General features: G+C 36.6%; 5 protein-coding genes and 2 long non-coding RNA genes across 11 annotated transcripts in view; 5 read left to right on the forward strand and 2 right to left on the reverse strand.

Annotated features, from left to right (window-relative positions):
• The first annotated feature begins 355 nt into the window (after positions 1–355).
• LOC103524200 (endothelin-converting enzyme 1-like) lies at positions 356–10,671 on the forward strand. Its single transcript, XM_026833282.1, has 4 exons — positions 356–719; positions 1,757–1,855; positions 9,977–10,204; positions 10,577–10,671. The coding sequence occupies exons 1-4, from the start codon at positions 575–577 to the stop codon at positions 10,669–10,671; spliced, it is 567 nt and encodes a 188-aa protein (XP_026689083.1). The 5' UTR covers positions 356–574.
• Positions 5,563–6,641, forward strand: LOC113473877. The gene is made up of 2 exons (XR_003395681.1): positions 5,563–5,780; positions 6,584–6,641. It is a non-coding gene; the product is annotated as an uncharacterized LOC113473877 (long non-coding RNA).
• Positions 10,672–11,148: 477 nt separating the features above from the next.
• LOC113473843 (endothelin-converting enzyme homolog) lies at positions 11,149–13,086 on the forward strand. The gene is made up of 4 exons (XM_026833283.1): positions 11,149–11,210; positions 11,764–11,947; positions 12,420–12,510; positions 13,006–13,086. Exons 2-4 carry the CDS (start codon positions 11,835–11,837, stop codon positions 13,084–13,086), a joined length of 285 nt encoding a protein of 94 aa, XP_026689084.1. The 5' UTR covers positions 11,149–11,210; positions 11,764–11,834.
• Positions 13,087–13,533: 447 nt separating this feature from the next.
• Positions 13,534–23,453, forward strand: part of LOC103524165 — a 25,788-nt gene continuing 15,868 nt past the window's right edge. For 3 of the 5 annotated variants that reach the window (XR_003395680.1, XR_003395679.1, XM_026833317.1), the window contains exons 1-3: positions 13,534–13,667; positions 16,587–16,809; positions 17,144–17,280. Coding sequence is in view for 3 of the 5 variants with exons in the window: in XM_026833317.1 (XP_026689118.1) it covers positions 13,665–13,667; positions 16,587–16,809; positions 17,144–17,280 (363 nt within the window). In the remaining 2 variants the exon portion in view is untranslated. Of the gene's footprint in view, positions 13,668–16,586; positions 16,810–17,143; positions 17,346–17,800; positions 17,857–23,453 lie in introns of those variants that run through there. The other 2 variants (XM_026833315.1, XM_026833316.1) reach the window with 2 other exon arrangements.
• On the reverse strand, positions 13,923–15,396 carry LOC113473878. The gene is made up of 2 exons (XR_003395682.1): positions 14,996–15,396; positions 13,923–14,934 (listed from the first exon to the last, which is right to left on the reverse strand). It is a non-coding gene; the product is annotated as an uncharacterized LOC113473878 (long non-coding RNA).
• On the reverse strand, positions 15,439–20,908 carry LOC103524159 (ribosomal RNA processing protein 36 homolog). Its single transcript, XM_008489164.3, has 6 exons — positions 20,732–20,908; positions 19,892–20,058; positions 19,478–19,607; positions 19,159–19,287; positions 18,779–18,896; positions 15,439–16,067 (listed from the first exon to the last, which is right to left on the reverse strand). The coding sequence occupies exons 1-6, from the start codon at positions 20,759–20,761 to the stop codon at positions 15,934–15,936; spliced, it is 708 nt and encodes a 235-aa protein (XP_008487386.1). The 5' UTR covers positions 20,762–20,908; the 3' UTR covers positions 15,439–15,933.
• On the forward strand, positions 21,030–22,816 carry LOC103524155 (nucleolar complex protein 4 homolog). Its single transcript, XM_008489161.3, has one exon. The coding sequence runs from the start codon at positions 21,255–21,257 to the stop codon at positions 22,746–22,748; it is 1,494 nt and encodes a 497-aa protein (XP_008487383.1). The 5' UTR covers positions 21,030–21,254; the 3' UTR covers positions 22,749–22,816.

The following is a 23,453-nucleotide window of genomic DNA, read 5'->3' on the forward strand; positions in this document are numbered from 1 at the left end:
TTAAGTTTATATTGGTAGAGGTTTCCAAGCCGAACGACTCGATCTAGGTTTCCGGGAATTTATGTGAACTCAATCTCAGATTGTGGAAATTCATTTGTACTCAGTCTCAAATTGCGGGAATTTTCGGGAGAAAAGGAAACAAGGTAGGTTCAACTTCTTCAAGGACTGTCATAAATTAGCTACGTTCATAATCTGGAAATCTGGTTTTCGCCGGAATTATCCACTTTCCTCGAGATTTCCATCTGTCTAATTCCCAATGAATAATTAATTTAAAACGAGTAAATAATAATAATCCATTAGTCTATGCCGTTAGGCCAGCCACTTACTATCTGGTAGACCCGACAGGTACGGCTGGAAAGGTCTACCTGTCAGATCTACCTGATACCTGATAGTGAGTGTATGGCCTTAGTATAGGTGTTTTTCTATTGGGAAACTGACACCTGGAAAATATCTCACCTGTTATTTCCATTTCTGTTCGCAGGATGTGGACGAAGGCTGTGGTATTGGCAGCAGCTCCTACGAGACTTGCAACACGCTATCGTGTGAAACCACCTCTCAGAAAGTTCTTCTCGACATGAACCCAACTATAGAACCGTGTCGCGATTTCTACCAGTATGCGTGCGATCATTTCAGTGTTGCCGAAGTTCAGAATGAATACTACGAACCTGCCCAGCTCAGTCTGACAACGTTGCACAAGTTTATCGATGCTCAGTTGCAAGGTAAGTATTTTTATTAATAATAGAAACCTAGTGTAGTAAACTACCTTGGGTAGTACAATATCTGCGCATTTCTTAATATGTGACTTCATATCTCTTTGGACTTTTTCATTTCAACGGCAAATGAAAATTGAATTTTCGACCTTTTAAAGTTACTTTTTCGGAGTTTATAGAAACCAAGTGTAGTAAACTACCTTGGGTAGTACAATATCTGCGCATTTCTTAATTTGTGACTTCATATCTCTTTGGACTTTTTCATTTCAACGGCAAATGAAAATTGAATTTTCGACCTTTTAAAGTTACTTTTTCGGAGTTTTGGCTTCAGATTTGAATTATTCACAACTTTTTACGTAGGAATCGACCTTTTATTACGAAGGCTGTGGTTTACCCAAATGCAACAGTTCTAACACGAGCCTCTAGGTAGTGTACCTATATTATCAAAGATGTCGTCTCTGAATTTTAATTACTCGTATTTTCTGAACCCTTTTCTCTTTCAATCTCTCTCTCCTTCTCCCCTTTTTCCCATCAGTTATCTTGTAAATTTTACCTTCCTTTCACCTTCATGTCTGTCTGTCTCTGTTTCCCCCTGTTTTAATATCGCAATATCTAGGTACTTTTCTTCTTCTTTCATCTACAATCTACATATTCATATTTCTACCTATATCTATATCTCTCCATTTTGTAGTTAGATGTTGGATTGAGACCATTTTTCGCGAATTTGCGAATTTGCAAAGTTTGTAAATCTCCAAAGTTATGTTCTAAAAAAAAAAAATAGAACTAGGAATCTATCCTGACAAGAAATACACAGTTTACAGAGAGGAGAGAGAGAGAGAGAGAGAGAGAGAGAGAGAAAGAGAAGAGTAGAAAAGGAGGGTATTAAATACTTTCAAAGGTAATGGAGAAGCTAAATAGGTACTAGAAAGGTAGTCAGGTACAAAGGTAGGAATTATTAAAAATTCCTTTCCTTCTTTCAACTTTTTTTTTTTTTTTTTTTTTTTTTTAAAGGTTTTGCAATAATAATCACTCCCTTTATGTTTCAGATTTATTATTCAAAAGTAAAGACTCAGACACTTTCAAAAAACTCGGCGAATTCTACGAAAGCTGTGTTAACTCCAACGACGAAAACAACTTGAAGCAAAGTAAGTTTTTTTTTTTAATAATAATCACTCCCTTTATGTTTCAGATTTATTATTCAAAAGTAAAGACTCCGACACTTTCAAAAAACTCGGCGAATTCTACGAAAGCTGTGTTAACTCCAACGACGAAAACAACTTGAAGCAAAGTAAGTTTTTTTTTTTCAAGAGGTATGATGAAGGGAACGGTAACCTATCTGCTAGTGTCTTATCGTCCTGAAAGCAAAGAGAAAAGTAAGACATCAAGAGGTATGATGAAGGGAACGGTAACCTATCTGCTAGTGTCTTATCGTCCTGAAAGCAAAGAGAAAAGTAAGACAGGATAGGAGAAAGCCAGTCGTTCCGAGAACGAACCTTATCTGTTTAGGATAAAATCCGCCCCGGGCGGGAATCAAACCAGCAACCTAACGATTACAAGGCAGACGCGCTACCCTCCAAGCCAACTAGTTCGGCAGTAAGTTTGTTAAAATACTTGATTATCTACTTTATATCAATGTATTTTATGTGTTGGATAAATTTCATGCCATTATTGCCGAGGAAAAAGCCTTTTCATGTTAATACCTATATCCTATAGCAATGTTGTATGAGTTGTAGGTATACTCACTCAACCTTTGTTTTTTCCCCGAGTAGGTATGTTATCAAACAATATATTTAGGTAGGTATAGTTAGTTACCTACTTAATCTGTTTCATCAATTTTAAAACCTTATACTTAGGCATACGGGCTTATGTATTTTCAAAGTATTAAGTGCTAGGGTATATTACAGGTAATACAGATATTATACTCCCTTGTTTGTAACAAAGTAAGCTCCCTCTCTTAATTGTTTCGAAGTAAACTTTGTACTCAGACTCGGAGCAATTAGCTATTAGACACGTGATATTTGCTACGTATAAATTACAACGAGCTAAGTAGGGAATTAACTTTTTTCCTGGAAAAAAATAAGGGTGTAAACTTTCTACAGTCGCAAACCAGGGGTTGGTAACCTTTTGAAATCTCGGGGGGATTTGACTAAGTGTAAAGATAAGGGTGTAAACTTTCTACAGTCGCAAACCAGGGGTTGGTAACCTTTTGAAATCTCGGGGGGATTTGACTAAGTGTAAAGGACACATTTTACTCTTAGCTCTTACTTTTGGTTCTTCTTACAACCTGTGTTTAAAATGAAATTAGTCAATTCTACTTTATAAGAACTTTTTAGTTAAGAAATTAGAATAGGACTTTTAAGTAACCTTAAGGATTTTTTTTTTAATTTTATAAGCGGGAGTACAGGAAGGAGAAAGTTTATATTAAAATGAATTATTTCATCCATTCTTTTTTTTTCGAATGAGGCGCTTTAACATGTTAATTAATGTCGTTCGCGCCGGGTCTCGGTTATTTTATACCATGTGGTACAGGTTTAGGCGTTGGAGGTACAAGAAGAGGGATTCTACGCCGGCGGCATTGTCCTCCAGTGAGTCATCCATTCTTAAATAAGGTTAACGTTACCTAAATTAGGTATTAGCTAATTTTGTAATTAGCAAGTAAGTATACCTACATCATAAATGCTATCGTTTCCACGCTACCTACTTGAGTATTCCAACATGCCCCTTGTACGTGAGGTTAGGTAATAGATAATAATAATTTTATTTTATAGGGACCTAATAATGGAAATTATAGGTACTTATGTAGGTACTCTTTAGGTATGAAGGTAGAATGTACTCGTATATTTATACAGGTTTTTACTTCGTACGAAAAAGGGCTCGGAAAATGTGTATCAAGAGAGTCATTTACCTACCTACATTTATTTTTCTCTGTGAAATTTAACTCGTGGCGGTAAATAATAATAAGATGGTCTCTCTTCTTGTTTGTGAAAAAGTTCTAACTCTCTCCTTTGCATCTTCTTTAGTGGGTTAGGTATACCTCGCAGCCTGGTAAAAAGACTCGAAAGGGTAGGTGTCTAATAATAGGCACCATTATTATTCAAGATAGGAGATAACAAAACATGTTTAACGAGTGATATTTACTTTGTAGCACAAACAGCATAAAATTTATGTCATTGTTAGACAGAATTTACGACATCGTTGTAGCTAGAGGAAAGAAAGATTGCCAAAAGCGGGCACTATTTGTATGAACGCCTGGTATCTGATGTAAGTATGCAATGTGCAATATTTAAAATATGTAACCAGGGTGAGAGTACAGGTAAGTTGAACAGGAAATTCCTTCCTCCTAGGGGATAAGAAAACTAATGGATTCACATGGAAATAGTCAAAAGATCTTATGAATTTAATAACAAGAACCTTATTCCATAAGGGCCATCTTAGTTAGCTAGGAAGAGTGAGTGAGTGTGTGTGTCTTGTAAGCGTTAGGTCGTATTCGATTTTCGCCCGGGGCAAACATTGTCCTAAACAGATAAGGTTCGTCTTCGGAACGGTTGGCTTTCTCCTATCCTGTCCTCCTTCTCTATTAGCTTTCGGGACGATAAGATCTTAGCAGCTACAGTTCCCTCTATCTTGCTCTTTTTCGCATTTTCCCGTGTTCAGACGGGGTCAGCGTTTTTCGTCAGCCTCTCATTCAGCCCTAGGTTTGGGCTGACGTTTGGCTACAAAAATTTCAGTTCCCTCTATCGAACATCTAAAAAAAAAAAAAATCTTATTCCCTCAGTGCCTAAATAGAGTCCTTGACAAATATTTGGCTTTGATTTCAGTTCGACTGGAATGCCACAAAGAGTGAGAACATGGCCGACGCCAGTGGTCTCCAAATAGCGTACGAGACCTGGCGCCTCTCCCATCAGGGGTTCCCAGACCCTCCGCTTCCAAATTTGAGTGTCAACCCAAACCAGTTGTTCTTTCTGATCGCCGCTCAAGTAAGTCAAAATTAAGTGTTCCTTGAAGATGAAGATTTGTGAAGGGAAAAGGCTAAGACCCCAATCAGAGTAAAAAAAAGTGTTTCACCACGGTTTTTATTTCGTAGCAATGAAACATGTTAGACTCATGTGGTCTGTGTCGTAGCAAGTTTTTCATCACTTTTCCACGAGAAGTTCAAGTTCAACTCTCGAGTTAAGTAAACTTAGATAAAGCTCTTAAAGTCTTCGTCATAAGAGAGGTTTGGTAAACCTCTTGTTAGAAGCAATGGAATATCATATACGTTAGGGGTTTGCAGGTTTGTAAATTATTCTGGGAAGTGAAAAAAAAAAAATAATAATAATATATATAAAAAATAAATAAACAAATGTTTGGATGATGTCAACAAAGTCAAGCCAAACACATTGCTTGGTATCCAGAGATTGTTTGTAGAGCTTCTGAAGAAACATGCAATGTCTTCACAAACTTCTGAAGACCAGGACAAGAAAATCAAGGCAGCAGAAGAGAAATATAAAGTATGGCTAAGAGACTGCTACAAGTCTCTGTTTCCTAAACTATTTGATATCCTATTCAATGGGTGGATTTGGATAAAAGTTTCCTAGTTCTTCTTACTTTCCATATTCCATTATTTTCTAATTTACCGTTAATGCGTTAATCTTCGGCAGATAATGGACACATTCCCATGGTAATATACCCTGAAAATCTATCTATTTGTATCAGTTGACAGGCTGACATTTTACTGGGTGGTTTACATAAATTTCCCAACTGGGCTCACAATATGGCAGAACAAATCAATTTGAAAAAGAAAATAAATGAATTTCTCTCTAACCGAAAGTATTCAAATAATCTCATAGAAATATTAGCATGTTTGGATTATTTCTTAATCCAAATGTTAAATTTAAACCGAGTTTAAACCCCGATTGTGGTCCTAGTGATTATTGAGAAATTCTTCTAATCTTCTCCCTCGTTTCAGGTTAATTGGGACTCGCTATTCACGGACCTATTTCACGTGAACTCCACCAATGCTACAGTGTTTGTCATGTCACCGTCCTACCTGATTAATTTGAATCTCATGCTGACCAGATTTGATCCCAGGTAAAGTCGTATTTTCCTTTCGGAAACTGATAAAAGTTATCCCCTTCTGAAGCTCATTTCCCCTCTTATAAAGGAAAATACGGGAGTTACTTCAGCCACTAGGTGGTGTGTTAGAGTTAGAGCCTGTACTAAACCATAGGAAATCCAAGATGGCGTATTCCCAACCATCGCAGGTCTAGCTTTTAGAAACTGAAGACTAGAGTTCAGTTTCCTTTGCCGAAAGGAAAATACACCTAAAACACAGGAGGGTTTATTTGGCCCCATGTTCATGTTGTTTGCTGGGGTATAGGGACTTTTTAGTCTCATTCGGGCAGGATAACCAAGGTATAATATTCTATTCTTTCTATTCGATTTATTACCAATCAAATATGCCTAACAGACCTTGTCACCTTGTTTAGACTGCGAGAGTAAACGGACTTTTCAGTCCTATACTGGCAGTATAAATAAGGTATAACCAGATTTGACCCGAGGTAAGTCACAGGGGGTCCATTGAGAACGCTCAATTCTCGGACCCCAAATTGCGACGTGCTTTGATGCAACGTGAATCTGTACCAAATTTAATCAAAATGGGGTCACACAATCGCGAGTTATAGCGGAACAATCAAACAAACAAATATTCATCCAAACCAAATGCAAAACGCTCGACTTAAATGTAGAGCTTCACTTAGTTCGGTCAATTATTCCTCTTTCCCTCACTTGAAATACCTCCTAGATATCTACGTACTGTCCGGGCTCCTCAAGGGGCCCTGGACCTTCAGTTTTTTTTTACCTTCTTATTCCTATATTCTATTCTTTCCCCTCAGGCATATTCATAACGGCATCCTCCTGGTATATGCCACCGATATTCTGTACGTTCTGGCTAACAGCACTGCTTACACGAAGAACAAATTATAGAGTTTTAAGTGTGGTAGAAAATACCTCAAACATTCACATTAACCTCACCTAAAAAGTTTTTTTTTCTTTTTCTTTCTTTACTCGCGTAAGTAGTGAAGTAAGTACCTAAATTTTTGTGGGTATAAGTGAGTAGGTAGATAACTTTTTGTGTGTATTATTGGGTAAATAACTAACTTTTATGGGTATTAGTCTGTAAATAGGTAACTTTTTGTGGGCATTATTGGGTAGGTAGCTATCTAACTTTTTCTCTCGTATTAGTGAGCAGCTAACTTTTTGCTTAATTTCCAGGAGTTTCCCGAGAGTGTATCCGACTTTGAATACTTCAACCTTTTCGAAAGAAAGAAGAGGAACAATGAAGAGAGCCGAGCTTACCTTCATATCAAGGTAGGTACATTTATTGCCCATCTAATTAGGGACTATTTTTGTGTTTTTAAAGGTCTAAGTATTGACTCCTTCTTGTGAGTTTTTCATTATGCGAGTAACTTTTGGGAAACACAGTGGGAAATCTCGGTAGTTGTATTTGTACCAATAGATCAGTTGCGCTTACTTGGGTGATGTTTCAAAGTCATAGAGCAGAAAAAATGAGGACCAACGGAATTTTTCTTTTTCTTCTAAAGTAATATTAGCAACTTGATGTAATTTTATTTATTTACATTTTTATTCCATTTACAATTCGTTCCATCTCTACTTTTTCTCTTTCCTGTTTTCTATGGCTTTTTTCGTTCAAATGATGTCTTCTTTTAGATATTGAGTTTTGCAATGTAAAAGTTTCAACTCGGGTTCTGTCCTATTCATGTTACTTGCGGCTTTTGAGAAGAAGTTTTTATTAAGGATTTATACGTAATACGTGTATTCTGTAAAATCTATGCATGGCATACGTAATTGAAATTGTAATATGCGGAAATGGGTAAGGTTCTAATAAATTCACAGCATCCAAGGATGTGGAAGGTAGAATAGAACATACCTTGTTTACCCTGCCCGAATAGGACTGAAAAGTCCCTCCACCCCAGCAGTCGAAACAAGGTCTCGTATATTTGATGGGATAATAATATTTTCAAGGGTGATAGATTGTGAGAGAAAGTAGCAATATGAAGTGGTGTAACGCACAGATAAAACCACTTGAATAAATTCTTCACCTGAGTTCTAGCGATATTGAAGAGGATATCGAGTTTTGTATAGGAATCCTCAATCTTGATAATGTATCATACATTAATATTTATTATCTGCAGGGATGTTCAAAATTCCATCCTTAAATTAAATATTATGGACACGGTCAAAAAGGTACATATGTCCACACATAGTCTACGTCCGGTCAACTATGTTTGGTCACATCTTGAGATTTTACAAGTTTTTGTAAAATACCATTGAGTTCTTGCTTTTTGTCATTTCATATTAGTATTAATGATAAGAGATATTTTTTCGTATACCTACCTTCCGTATTTTCACACCTAATATGTTTTTTTTTATATATATATATCTCCACTACTATACATAGTTACCTATGGGTGAAATTATTGTAATACATAGTTGGAATTGGTACCTCCACAATTACCTACATTTTATTACTATGGATGGGGAAATAATGTAGCCTTCGACATTGTTAATTGCACATACCTATTGTGTTGGCTCTTTAAGGCTTAAATTGAGATTTCTCATTTCTATTTTCATTAATTTTCATGTGCTTACAACAACATAGGAAATTGACATTAAATGCCAACACACTTTTACATTATGAACACTGGTTTATTCTTCATTATTCAAGGGAAACAGTAGGTCATGTAATGGGTGTAATAATGGCTCAAATTAATGTTATTCTCTGTTTATGAGTTGTCGAGATAGCCTTTTTTTTGAGGTTTGATAAAAGGAAATGTAACTACTAAGGTCTTATCTTCCCGAAATCGAAGGGAAGACAGGATAGGAGAAAGCCTTATTTGTTCATTCTGTTCTATTCTTCTTCAGGCATATTCATAACGGCATCCTCCTGGTATATGCCACCGATATTCTGTACGTTCTGGCTAACAGCACTGCTTACACGAAGAACAAGGAGTCCTACTGTACGAAAATCACAGGAATGATTCTCGGAGAACCTGTGAACGCCCTGTATGCATCCCAGTTCAAACAGGAATTCCTTAGACATCAGAATGCCAAAGTAAGTGAGACTGATGTTGTTTCCTGTGAACTGAATTGATTTTTATTCAATACAAAGGACTCTTAAGGACTTGTCTTTGGTCGTGTTTGGGCCTCAGCTTCGAGTGAACCTATCTACGATAAATGTTGTAAATAAATATTTTTGGGGTGGGATGCCAGTTTTATTTATTTTTTGGGCACTTGATTTCTGGGGGGGGGGGGGGGCTTCGTATTTTTTATGTGAAAGGTTGTGAGGGAGGGAGTGGGGAAATGCATTTTTTTTTTCATCATGAAACTTTAGGTATAATGGTCATTATAATTTATAGTCCCAAGGTATACTTAGTATAAGCACATGGTAATTCAGATTTTCAGACCACCTAGCTCCCTTTTAATGTTGGTTATATTGGTACATACAGAGTACAGAGCTATGCTTTTGACTATAATATGGTCATTATACTCATTATAAATAGATAACAGTAGGTCATGTAATGGGTGTAATAACGGCTGAAATTAATGTTATTCTCTGTTTATGAGTTGTCGAGATAGCCTTTTTTTTAGAAGTTTGATAAAAGGAAATGTAACTGCTAAGGTCTTATCTTCCCGAAATCGAAGGGAAGACAGGATAGGAGAAAGCCTTATCTGTTCAGTATAAAATCAGGAATCGAACCCGTGACCCGTGACCTACAAGACAGACGCCCTACCCTCCAAGCTAGCTAGGCTGTAGGCTGGCTTGAACTTTTCATTTTCTTCTCTTTCATAATCTGTCTTCCTGTTGCCCTTTCATTTTCATACTTGGGTCCATATTGTAGTTTATCGAGCGAAGTACCTAAGGTCTAATTTTTGACTCGATAATTTTCCCCTGGGTTTGCCTGTTTGGAGGTCTACGGTTCATTGAACTACTAGTAGGTAAATAAACAGACTAAACAGTTTACAATGTTTAGATATTAAGGAGCGCGGTATCGCTCCGCCCCGCCAAGTCAAGAAAGTTTGACCGCGCTATAGGTACATATTGTTCAATTCTAATATGTTTAGGTAGGGATGTAGATTATCGCAGACATGTACCTATATAAAGTTAGACGTAACTGTGCTGTAGAATAGAATATACCTTGTACTTACACCTACGTCTTGTCTCAACTTTTATTCAATCTATTTAATCTGCTCCCCCAATCCCCCAGTGTACAAAATTCTCGACGAGCTCGGTGGCTATTTACCGCCCAACGCTCCCTCCACGGAGCTGACGCATTTGGTTCGACGCATTCTGCAGATCTACAGCTCTCCCCTGTTCGATGTGTACTTGGATCGATCTCTGCTTGATCCCAATGAGACGTTGAGTATCTATGTGGATTTACCGAAGCGATTTGTCACTTCACGACATTTTATGGAGACCAACGTAAGTGGGAACAGTAGGGTTAACTTCTTCAAGAGCCAGTGGCGATAGTAGGATTAAAACATCATTTTCATAGTTGGGTCCATATTGTAGTTTATCGAGCGTAGTACCTAAGGTCTAATTTTTGACTCGACAATTTTGCCTTAGTCTGTTTGGAGGTCTACGGTTCATTGAACTACTAGTAGGTAAACAGACTAAACAGTTTACAATGTTTAGATATAGGTACATATTGTTCAATTCCAATATGTATAATGTAGATTATCGTAGACATGTACCTACATAAAGTTAGACGTAACTGTGCTGTAGAATAGAATATACCTTGAACTTACACCTACGTGTTGTCTCATCTTTTATTCAATCTATTTAATCTGCTTCCTCAATCCCCCAGTGTACAAAATTCTCGACGAGCTCGGTGGCTATTTACCGCCCAACGCTCCCTCCACGGAGCTGACGCATTTGGTTCGAAGGAATAGCTCCAATTAGATTGCTACTCAAAATAGTTGTGCTGAGATCTCTCCTTAGCTTTTAATGCTTTGGTTTTCTTCTCGATGTGCTTGTTAATTTTTCCAGTCTTCTTTAAGGTTTCGAACTTTTGCACCAGATTCAGCATGGTTTTTTCAGCTGCAAAGAAAAGAAGAAGGTTATGGTCAATTTCAAAGGCATTTTGTGGACAACTAGCCCCCAAAAGGAAAGCACTAATTCCGATTTTTTCGTAGATGAATCGTTTTCATAGTGATGTGATGATGTCGTAACGTATTTGGTACAGAATGGACGTCTCGTCTTGTTTTCTGGCCCGTATCCAGGATTTTAACGAGGGGGAAGCCGAGGGCCCCTCCTTGAATACGGCCCTGAGTTAAATTGAATCGAACGAACGAAGCAAGATCAAAGTTTCAACTTGACCATTTTGTATTTAGTCTGTCAGTCTGTTGTTGTTGTTGTTAATAGTGGTTGTCTATTTGATTTCAGGTGGAGCTATCCATTCCTTTTGAACGCTTTCTATGAAGTTACTTTAAATACGATTGGTAAGTACCTATGATTGTTTATTTAAATAATTTCGGTTGAATAACACGTACATTTGAATCTTCAATGTAAGCCAGCTTTGTAAACGCTAGGTCACGGGTTCGATTCTCTTCCGCGGCGAACTTTGTTCTAAACAAATGAGGTTCCTTCTCGAAACAGCTGGCTTTCAGCAACCCTGTCCTCCTTCTTTCTTCTATTTCGGTACGGTAAGACCTCCGTTGATAAAGTTCCCTCAATCAAATTTCTTCTTCCACACATGGCCTTTGTTGCTAAGGGTGCAAATAAATTGATTAATTGACAAAAGATTGAATGACAATTGATTGATTGATTAACAAATCAACGGGTAAAACCCATAAATCTCAGTGCAATAGTCCTAAATTAAAATGGACGCGGCACACAAGGGATCAGGAAGAGACCGCCTTAACATAAAACCCATAAATAAATTTCTTCTTCTTTTTCAATAGAATAGAATATACCTTGTTTATCCTGCTGGGATAGGAGGGATTCTTCTTTTTCGAGAGCAAATTTTAACCCTTTCACGTCCCATGTCCACAGTGATTCCACTAGCGCTCATCGTTCAACCGTACCTGCGCAGTGATATTCCACGTTATGTCGCCTACGCCACCATGGGGTTAATCCTTTCGCACGAGATGGTGCACAGTTTGGACCTCACAGGGTTAAGGTTTGATCAGAACGGATTCCAGAACGAGAACTGGTTCACGTCAAGTTCTAAGCTGAGGTAAGTGAAAAAGAAAGAAAGGAATTTTAATTGTGTTAAGCATAAATGCTTGTCACAAATGTCGTTCCCTGCTTAATGCACTACGCTAAATTTTACGACTTGACTTGGACTCGAACCACCAACCTCCAGATCCGAAGTCCACCACCCTAACCACTACACCACTGAGGTTGGTAGCTGAGGTAAGTGGTCATATAGGACACGGTTAGCCCACTCGTAACGCGCTGGCAGACTGAAAAACTTCTGAATGTCAACAAAACGGAGGTTATTGGTACCCATTTTTTTATTTATTTATTTATTTTACTTTCTATTATTTTTTTCTTCAAGTTTTTCATGCCCCTTTTTATTTCGTAGCAATTAAAACTGCTTGGACCTCAATGGACTCAGGTGGTCTGTGTCGTAGTATGCCCCTCATCAAATTTACAAGAAAAGTTCTCATAAAATATTTGTCTTGTTTTATTTTTGTCCATTCCAGGTTAGACGCTCGGTTGGAATGCTATGCCAAGCAGTACGCACAGGTGTTTATTAAACATGTGGATTTCAAAAGGACCAGGGTGAGAGTACAGGTAAGTTGAACAGGAAATTCTTTCCTAGAGGATAAGAAAACTAATGGATTCACATGGAAATAGTCAAAACATCTTATGAATTGAATAACAAGAACCTCATTCCATAAGGGCCATTTTAGTTAGCTAGGTAGAGTGAGTGTGTGTGTGTCTTGTAAGCGTTAGGTCGTATTCGATTTTCGCCCGGGGCAAACATTGTCCTAAACAGATAAGGTTCGTTCTCGGAACGGCTAGCTTTCGACTATCCTGTCCTCTTTCTCTATTAGCTTTCGGGACGATAAGATCTTAGCAGCTACAGTTCCCTCTATCTTCCTCTTCTTCGCATTTTCCCGTGTTCAGACGGGGTCGGCGTTTTTCGTCAGCCTCTCATTCAGCCTAGGTTTGGGCTGACATTTGGCTACAAAAATTTCAGTTCCCTCTATCGAACATCTAAAAAAAAAATCTTATTCCCTCAGTGCCTAAATAGAGTCCTTGACAAATATTTGGCTTTGATTTCAGTTCGACTGGAATGCCACAAAGAAGGGTTCAGATGAGCTCAAACTAGGTGAGACAGGACATTGTTTCTACACTTTGGAATGAGAGTGGTAACTGAAAAACAAGGCAAGTTTACCAACCTTGCCTTCCCAGCCCGGTGCATATCCACAACCTTAACCATAGCCTAAAACCATTAGCATTACCACTCATCTAATAGCGTGACCCTAAAGTTGAATAATCTTACCCGCTCCTCATCAATGTCTGAACTTTCCATGCTTCTATACTTGCTGTATAAAAGTTCTGCGCGAATGATAAGTATCAATATCAATTCCGTCCTGTCATTTTATGAAGAAAAAAATTGTTTCCATCAATTTACACGCTATAAAAACAAATTTTTATCCAGAAAAAAAATCTTTGCAGTTTTCTTGAAAATTCACCTTTTCTCACTTTTCAAATTTCAAATATTTACCGCCAACCGCCATGTTTCATGCACAGAGAAAATTTTCTCTGTGCGTTGGAAATTTTAAAAGCGGTAAAATTCAAAAACTTCAAAATTTGAAAACATGTGGATTTTGTGATTTTTGTGGATTTGGATTAAAAAAGTTTCCTAGTTCTTCTTACTTTCCATGTTTTATTATTTTCTAATTTACCGTTAATCTTCGGCAGATAATGGACACATTCCCATGGTAATATACCCTGAAAATCTATCTATTTGTATCAGTTGACAAGCTGACATTTTACTGGGTGGTTTACATAAATTTCCCAAGTGAGCTCACAATATGGCAGGACAAATCAATTTGAAAAAGAAAATAAATGAATTTCTCTCTAACCGAAAGTATTCAAATAATCTCATAGAAATATTAGCATGTTTGGATATGTACTGCACTAAACTATCACCAGAGGATTACATTATGGCTGTAGAAACAGATTATCATACCACCGCTCCCGAGAGGTAAGATTTATTTATTATTATTATTAAAAGTGTTCTAACTACTTATAATACAGAAAAAAATTGGTTCGTCAAGCTTTCAGGATTAGGTAAGTCATATGTGGAACATTTCTTGGACTTTGTATACTTGTATAGACTGGACCCCGGACTGGGGGACTTTCTGTCCTTGTAAAATTTCAATTTTGTTGTACCAAATACATAAGACTTTGTTTAGACTGCCGGAGTGAAGGGACTTTTCAGTCTCATTCTGGCAGTATAGGGTATATTCTATTCTATATCCTAAATCTAATCCATTCTACTAGGTACTCAACAGGGTGAGCGTATTCTAATAAATTCTAATGTTTTCTACCTACAGGGTGGACATGTTCTCTAATAAATTCTACGTTTTTCTACAGGGTGAACGGGATGATGATGAACTCCCAACACTTTGCCGACACGTTCAACTGTGTAGCAGGATCTCGAATGAATCCGTCCAAAAAATGTTCCACATATTGAAGTGTTGCACCCATGTATTTATATTGAACAAACAAGCCATGACTTAATGGCACCTGTGGTCTGCCAACTATTGAAACCCAATGTTTTTTTTTTCTTTACTTAATTTTTTCCAAGCTCCAAATTTCGGCGCGTCGGGCATGAATCGAACTAGACCTAGACTGGGTTGGCATTTGAAAATTTCATCGAAAGACGTAACATACTAGTCGTGAGTTTCATCCAATTTTTTTTTTTTTTTTCGAATGTCCAATGTAATTTAGATGAGAGTATTCCCAATACACACGACACGATTTTTTTTTTTTTTTTTTTTTCGAATGACAAGTGGAACGGGCCTTTAGAGGAATGAACCACCTAACCTAATGTAGGGGTTCAGTCCTTTTTTTTCCTTCAACTTAAGAGTAGTTAAGTAGGTATGTACATGTATGTAGATAATAATCTGTGAATTCCCTCCATTATGTCCAAGCCATTATCATCTGGGCCCTATTCCAAAAGTATGTAATATTTTAGAGCACCTTAGATCAAATTTCTAACCATGTTGTGCCTATTCCAAAAGTATGTAATATTTTAGAGCACCTTAGATCAAATTTCTAACCATGTTGTGCAATTGAATCAAACTCGATATAGTTACCTTTTTTTTTAGGAATACGGTCCCAGAGGCTAATGAAGTTGTTATGTTGTTTTTGTACCCTGTAAGTACCAAAAGAGCAATACCATTGTGATTTCAAACCGAGTCTTTTATACGCCCTTTCATTTCTGTCCTTCTCTCCTCCCCCTCTTTCTCTCCCTCCGTTACTCCCTCTTAAGTTTTATGTGACCTTTAATCATAAATTCCTTGATAGATTTGTATTGTGTAAAGCAAACATTCATCTTTTGTCATTTTTTCTTAGAGCCTTTGATGTTAAAAAATAAATAAATTTAGGTACTTAAATAGTTTTTTTTTTTTTTTTTTTTTTTTTAAGTTTTTTTTTAAAATTTTTAATATTCTTATTTTTTTTTCTTTTTTTTTTTTTTTTTTTAAGATGTTTATTTACAAACTTGTAATACTCGTAATGTCTTCTCCTTCTCAACTTTAACAATCGATTCCTTCTGTTATAGCATTGGTCTCGTTTTTTTTCGAACTCGCGCCTTTCTCCTTACCAGGCGCGAGCTTGGCCACGACTCTACCTGACTAATCCTAACCGAGCAGGAACGTCACTTATGGCCAGGATCACAAGTGAGCGTATTTGGATTAACCCCGCATGAAGCAATCTGATTCGTTGATTTCAAAAAATTTCAGCTAATCAGATTGCTTATACATATACCGAGTTTGAAATTTTTGAGGGGAAAAAAAAACTCACTTCATGGCCCCCCGGCCTTAAGTAATCATCTTACCAGTCTGCCTTTTCTGAGACCTTAATTTTCCAATCTGTGACCAGTTCCTGAAAGCAACATCGCACTTTCCACTTCTTTCGCAAATGTACAGTGCTGAGTTCTTTGTGGAATAGCTCCAATTAGATTTCCGTCTAATATTGCTACTCAAAATAGTTGTGCTGAGATCTCTCCTTAGCTTTTAATGCTTTGGTTTTCTTCTCGATGTGCTTGTTGATTTTTCCAGTCTTCTTTAAGGTTTCGAACTTTTGCACCAGATTCAGCATGGTTTTTTCAGCTGCAAAGAAAAGAAGAAGGTTATGGTCAATTTCAAAGGCATTTTGTGGACAACTAGCCCCCAAAAGGAAAGCACTAATTCCGATTTTTTCGTAGATGAATCGTTTTCATAGTGATGTGATGATGTCGTACCTACAAATGAGGTTAAGTAAGATGTGGAACAGGATCGTTTGGGACTTATTACTGAAGGATAAACTATAGGTATTCTATCAAGGTACATCCTATTTGAACGAGCACCCTCCTTGATTAAGAGGTGAGATTTTACTTTTTTTTGTCCATCTAGGATTCTAAAAGGATAAGGAAGAAAAAAAAGTTTAAAAAGAACGCAATTTTTTCTAGGGGGAGATAAACTTAAACTTAATTAATATCTTTCCCATTTGTTTTCTCTTTTCCCTGGAATTCCTAGTTATAGGTCTCATTCTGTAAGATAAATAATAAATTATTTATAATAGTTTTTGATAAAAGAAAATACCTACCTGAGTTATAGTTTTCTCATTCCTACTTACCTATTTGTTCACAGGTAAACAACAATATAATCAAGAATATAATAATGCCTGGAGTAGTAAAGAAAAAATATGAACTGACCTCTTCCAAGCTTCAAACCCACGAGTTCACACAAGAAATAAACAACCTGGTAGTTGTGTTCAAAGTTTTGTTCCTCAATAACTCTCTCTATATTTACATAAGTGAGCAGAACCATCAAACACTGAGTGACTTGAGTCTTGTTCTACCCAACTCTGATGGTATGTTCAAATAAGGTTCTTTTTCTGTAAATCAAAATAATGAGAGGAGATAATATTGCTACAGCTACTTTTATTATTATTATTATTTTGAGAGGTTTGACAGAGGGAACTGTAACTACTAAGGTCTTATCGTCCTGAAATCAAAGAAAAAAAAGGAAGACAGGATAGGAGAAAGCCAGCCATTTAAAGAACGAACCTTATCCCTTGAGGATGAAATTCGCTCCGGGCGGAAATCGAACCCGCGGCCTAGCGCTTACAAGGCAGACGCGCTACCAATCGAGCTAACTAGGCTGGCAGGAAAGGATAAACCATCATTTGAACCCTGTTCTTTCAGGTTTAAGCACTCGTATATTAGGATCAGGGAACGAAAACATTTCAACAAGTTTGGGCACAAAGGTTGCTCATCTGGTGAAGAAGCCTGTGTATCTCAGTGTTAATATAAATCACAACCTTTACTTGATTGAGAAGCAGATTGAGCAGAGACTGTTTGACGAAATCAAAAACAACAGAGACAGATTCATCGCATCACAGTAAACGTGAGTTGAATGTGTTGTTTAGGTTCGATAAAGGGAACTTTCATCAACGGAGGTATTATTTATAGTCCCGAAATCTAAAAGAGGACACGATAGGAGAAAGCTAGCCATCAGCCGTTCCGAGAACTAACCTTATCTGTTTAGGGTTAACTGGTAACTGGATAAAGTTCGCCCCGACGCGGGGTTCGAACCCGCGACCCAGCGCTTATAAAAGGCATCAAGGTTTCTTTGTTCAGCTGTTTGTGACTTTCATTAACTCTGGTTTATCTGCCTTTGACTTCTATTTACCAATCTTTTAAAATAACGTCACTATCTTAAGGCCTTTGCCTTTATTGTTAACCTTTTTACTTTCCTTATCCAAGTTTTTTTTTATTTTTATTTTATGTTCGCCACGTTTTGTAGTTCCTCAGTTCTGAAAGTAAAATTGTTGTTTTCAAATGTTCGGATTTGACTATTAGGTCATTTCCCCAGGAAAGAAATCCGGATTTCCACATCATGTCTGACATTTGCAAAGCTTTGAACTTGGACATATTTATTATTTTTTTTTGTATAGACCTGAGTCATTTGCACTAACTGGAACTCTATCAATCAAGAATTTTTTTCAAGAGTTTCGAGATAGAGGGAACTGTAACAACGGAGGTCTTATCGTCTCAAAATCGAACAAAGAAGGGAGTCATCCAGGCGTTTCCGAAAACAAGATGCTGATCAAGATAGAATATTTTATGTTTTGAAACTTTTGAGAATTCAGTGCATTAGTTGGGTCCATAGATATGGTTTCTAATGATCCCTATAGAGCCTCGAACAATTTTCTTGATGGTATCTTCCTTGATATTGAATTTGATACAAAAGTCTTTGAAGAAAGTAGTAATTCAGTAATTGTACATCTGGCTCCGATTAATAGTCAGTCATCAACCTGGAGTTTTCCCAGGAGCATATTGAGGAGCTGTTGAAAAATCTGTACGTCCAGGATCACAACTTCCTAGGCAATGTGATCACAAGGTTTAAACTGGCCAGGAAGTTCAACGAGAGCAATCATTTGAGTGTCAGGTGAGAAGGGTTTTTTTTTTTTTTTTTTCAAGAGGTTTGACAGAGGGAACTGTAACAGCCATGGTCTTATCGTCCCGAAATCGAAGACGAAACTATAACTGCTAACGTCTTATCGTCTCGAACCGAAGAAAGAAGGGAGACAGGATAGAAAATTAGAAAGCCAGCCGTTCCGAGAACGAACCTTATCCGTTCAGGATAAGATCCGCCCCGGCCGGAAATCGAACCCGTACCCTAGCGCTTACAAGGTAGACCCTGTCCATCCAGGATTCTAAAAGGATAAGGAAGAAAAAAAGTTTAAAAAGAACGCAATTTTTTCTAGGGGGAGATAAACTTAAACTTAATTAATATCTTTCCCATTTGTTTTCTCTTTTCCCATTCCTTCTACTTACATTTCTTCCTGAACAAAGGCTTTTCTCCATGTTTCAAAGCCTGAATTCGTGCTGTGTGCTCTTCTTTTTCTTGTTGGTCCTTTTCATGACGTTGTTTTGCTTCCCGCATTTGGTTTTCCTGGGGTAAAAAAAAGAATGAAGGAAATTGAATGTCTTTCAGATTACCCTCTGAAGTATTTCAGCATCAAAGTTTAGTTACTTTTCAAAAATAAGGAATTCTGAGTAAAAGGGATTTTTTTTTTTTTAATATTTTATCAAGTTAGTATTATTTTCAAAACTTACTGGCACCTGAAATATAGAAGCAATTAATTGTTTATTGAAAAACAACTGACAAAATTGGGTCAATATAAAACTTGCTTCAGGAACTTCCCCCAACTCACCATTCTTTGGACCAAGTATTTGACCTTTTCTTTTTCTTCTGGATTTTTCTCTTTCTTCAATTTCTTCTTGAGTATTGAGATTTCTTTTTCTCTAATATCATCAATAAACTTGTAGGCAGAATGGAAAGCCTGAAATGAGAAGTAGATATTTTGACAAATGAAAGGATATGCAAAAGAGTAAGTACCTACATTAAAATTATTCATCACTTGGACTTTTTTTTATTATTTATTTATTTATTCAGATATTATTTATTTACTAGAACCTCAAACTTCTATTAATTTAAAAAAGTTTCTTGTCAGCACTACAGTCAAAACTTACTTTCTCTTTGAATGTTCCACATAAACTATCAAATCGGGGGTCTCTTGGAATATTTTTCTGTACAGGAATCACAGGGGCACTTTGTTGGGCAAATTTCTTTTGTGGGATCTTGGATGATATTTCTCTAGGTCTGGAAGAAAACAGTTTGAACTGGTAAGTCATATAATATTCTCTCATATGTTTTGTGTAGATAATCATGGCATAGAGGTGGTACATGCACTCACCTTTCATCTGGGAGCATAGGCCTGATTCCCAGGAGAGGCCAAATTACAACCTTTCATTATTAAAAAATTGATTGTGCTGCCATTGGAAAACTGATAGGTTGGTTGGGAAAAGGCAAGAGAATGATGTTTTTTTTTATTTTTATTTTATTTATTATTATTATTATTATTTTTTTATTTTACAAATATGTACCTGTTCTTATTCTCCCTCTTGAAGTTCTTGTTTTCATGCTCTTTAAATTTTGATGATGGGCTTTTACTGTTGAACACCTTCTTGTTGAATAGTTTGGTTCCCATTTCTTCTTTCAATTTTTGAAGTTGTTCAAAAGTCAGTCCTTTCAATTCTTCTCGGATTGCAACCTATTGAGAAATATTAGAAGGTAAAACTAATATCAAATATTGAAATATTAGTATAGATAGGCACTGCTTTTGATTTCTTCAGAACCATGAATTGGTTTTGGTAAAAAGAACAAATGGTAGGTAGGTATGGGAACTACAATGTTGTTGGATCTTTTGACTTGAAGGTACATACAGATGGAACCAATTGTATAGTAGATGATCTGTTTGGCAGAATGTACACTGGAGAAACATGTATAATCCAACACAAGAAATAAAAGCAGTAAAGCATTGCATGGTATGTGTTCCTCCAGGGTGCATTCACATCAATTGTATCAATAGGCCAACACACATTGAACATTTTCAGACCCCTGTATCCACATGTAAGTATGGACACAGTGTTTATACCACCCATTGAGAGGTCGGGCAGAAAATGTATTAGACAACACTACCAATAGCTGGCACAAGTGTTCATAAGACTTAGGTTGTGGTTATGTACTGGGTTCAGATGAGCTCGAACTAGGTAAGACAGGACATTGTTTCTACAGTTTGGAATGAGAGTGGTAACTGAAAAACAAGGAAAGTTTACCAACCTTGCCTTCCCAGCCCGGTACATATCCACAACCTTAACCATAGCCTAAAACCATTAGCATTACCACTCATCTTATAGCGTGACCCTAAAGTTGAATAATCTTACCCGCTCCTCGTCAATGTCTGAACTTTCCATGCTTCTATACTTGCTGTATAAAAGTTCTGCGCGAATGATAAGTATCAATATCAATTCCGTCCTGTCATTTTATGAAGAAAAAAATTGTTTCCATCAATTTACACGCTATAAAAACAAATTTTTATCCAGAAAAAAATTCTTTACAGTTTCTCAGTTCTCACTTTTCAAATTTCAAATATTTACCGCCAACCGCCATGTTTCATGCACAGAGAAAATTTTCTCTGTGCGTTGGAAATTTTAAAAGCGGTAAAATTCAAAAACTTCAAAATTTGAAAACATGTGGATTTTGTGATTTTTGTGGATTTGGATTAAAAAAGTTTCCTAGTTCTTCTTACTTTCCATGTTTTATTATTTTCTAATTTACCGTTAATCTTCGGCAGATAATGGACACATTCCCATGGTAATATACCCTGAAAATCTATCTATTTGTATCAGTTGACAAGCTGACATTTTACTGGGTGGTTTACATAAATTTCCCAAGTGAGCTCACAATATGGCAGGACAAATCAATTTGAAAAAGAAAATAAATGAATTTCTCTCTAACCGAAAGTATTCAAATAATCTCATAGAAATATTAGCATGTTTGGATGATGTCAACAAAGTCAAGCCAAACACATTGCTTGGTATCCAGAGATTGTTTGTAGAGCTTCTGAAGAAACATGCAATGTCTTCACAAACTTCTGAAGACCAGGACAAGAAAATCAAGGCAGCAGAAGAGAAATATAAAGTATGGCTAAGAGACTGCTACAAGTCTCTGTTTCCTAAACTATTTGATATCCTATTCAATGGGGAGAGTGAAGTCCAGATTCAGACATTCAGTACATTAATGCATCTTGTACAAGGAGAAGCTAAATACCCGATAACCTTATCCAAGCCATTTCCAGAGGATAAACTGCAGATGCTCATCAAGAACATTCTATCCAGTCCATTCTACCCAGTATTTGTTGAAAGGTTCAAAGAATACCTCAGTTTCAAAGATGTGATATTTTACTCGTTTAAAAGTATGTCAACTCTACTTTCTGAGAACTTTGTAGAGAATGAAGAAATATTGATGAATGTTTTGAACTTTATCAAGGAAATTCCTATTCCTAATAATAAAGAAAAACTCTTCCCTGCTGAAGCTAAAAGTGAAGAGTTTCTATGTGGCAATGAAAGCTTGGCCTTGAACATTAAAGATTTTTGTACCTTTTCATCAAAAATTTGGGAAGTGCTCTCTAAATGGAAAGGTCATACCAGTGAATCTACAAAACTTTTGCTGATGGTTCTCATTGATAAATTGATGTATTATCATTCTAATCCCATTGTCATTACTGATTTTCTCATGAATGCATTATCATTTAAGGGTCCTATTGCTGTATTAGCATTGCAAGGAATGGTCAATCTTGTCCGCCAGTATAATTTAGAATACCCCAATATTTATGATAAGCTGTATGCTTTGTTGGAACCCAATATTTTTTACACAAAGTACAAAGCCCGGTTGTTTTATCTGACAGATTTATTGATGATGTCTACACATCTACCTGAGGGCCTTGTGGCATCATTCATCAAGAGACTTTCTCGGTTGTGTTTAACAGCACCTCCTCAAGATATTGCCATCATGATTTATCTCATAGGAAATCTTGTATTACGTCATAAAGGATTAACAATTCTCTTTCAAAATAGTGATGCTACAATGCTAGAAGATGATCCATTTGATGCTAAACAAGAAGATCCCTATCACACAAATGCATTAAAGAGCTCACTCTGGGAAATTAAAATGCTTCAAAATCATCCTCTGTACACTGTGAATGTCCCTGCTAGATTTATCAACAATCCACTGCCTAATGTAGAATGGGATCTAGGAAATTATTTAGAAGTAAACTATGATGAAATCTTTAATAAAGAATTCAAAAAGAAACAAAAGAATATAAGTACCAACTTTGAAAAGCCATCTGATATGTTTCAACCTACTGTCACCAAATTGTTTGATCATTTCTCACTTGTATAAACAATTCTTTTTCATTTGTACTCTGATTAATTTGAATTTTTGCAAAAAAAAAAAAAAAAAAAAAAAAATAGGTAAAAAATTGTCCCCACATTTTTTTTTTGGTTAAACTGGAAGTAGTTTTGATTATTCATGGTATTATTTCACTCGGAATCGGGTATAAGTCACGAGGAGAGTATATAAAACTAAATGCGTCTTTTTTCTCTGGAATAAACTTTGATTGGTACCTGTCTCTAACCCATCTTGTTCTGAGTTGCAGGAGTCGCCACAAAATACCAAGACGAGTGAAGTACATTACATTCTCCTCAATGACCACGTGTCTTGGTTTCTGAAGGACTCTGCGTTGATGGTCGCAACGAAATAAAGGAAGCACACGTTGAGCACCCAAACTTCGAAGCCGTTGCTCCAGTAAGTATAAAACAGAGAGAAATGATGAGTCCGTAATAATCATGAAGAACTGAATATAACAACAAAGTGGTACACTTGTTTATCACATTCACTACTCTTTTGATATTGTAGATGCCATGCCATAAAAGAAAATAGTCTGTTGATACATATTTCCCATACAATAATGAAATAGAAGGTTGCTGTCTTAGCTCTGCATATTGATCCTAAGGGTTCTTTCCTTAATCTTGACCTCTTATTGTTCACTAAAAGGTGACATTTTTGTGTATTAGCCCCAGTTAAAAAACGAAACTGGGTGGATGT

This window comes from Diaphorina citri, unplaced genomic scaffold (assembly GCF_000475195.1).
Source record: "Diaphorina citri unplaced genomic scaffold, Diaci psyllid genome assembly version 1.1 scaffold88, whole genome shotgun sequence".
In the NCBI taxonomy this organism is placed as follows: Eukaryota; Metazoa; Arthropoda; class Insecta; order Hemiptera; family Psyllidae; genus Diaphorina; species Diaphorina citri.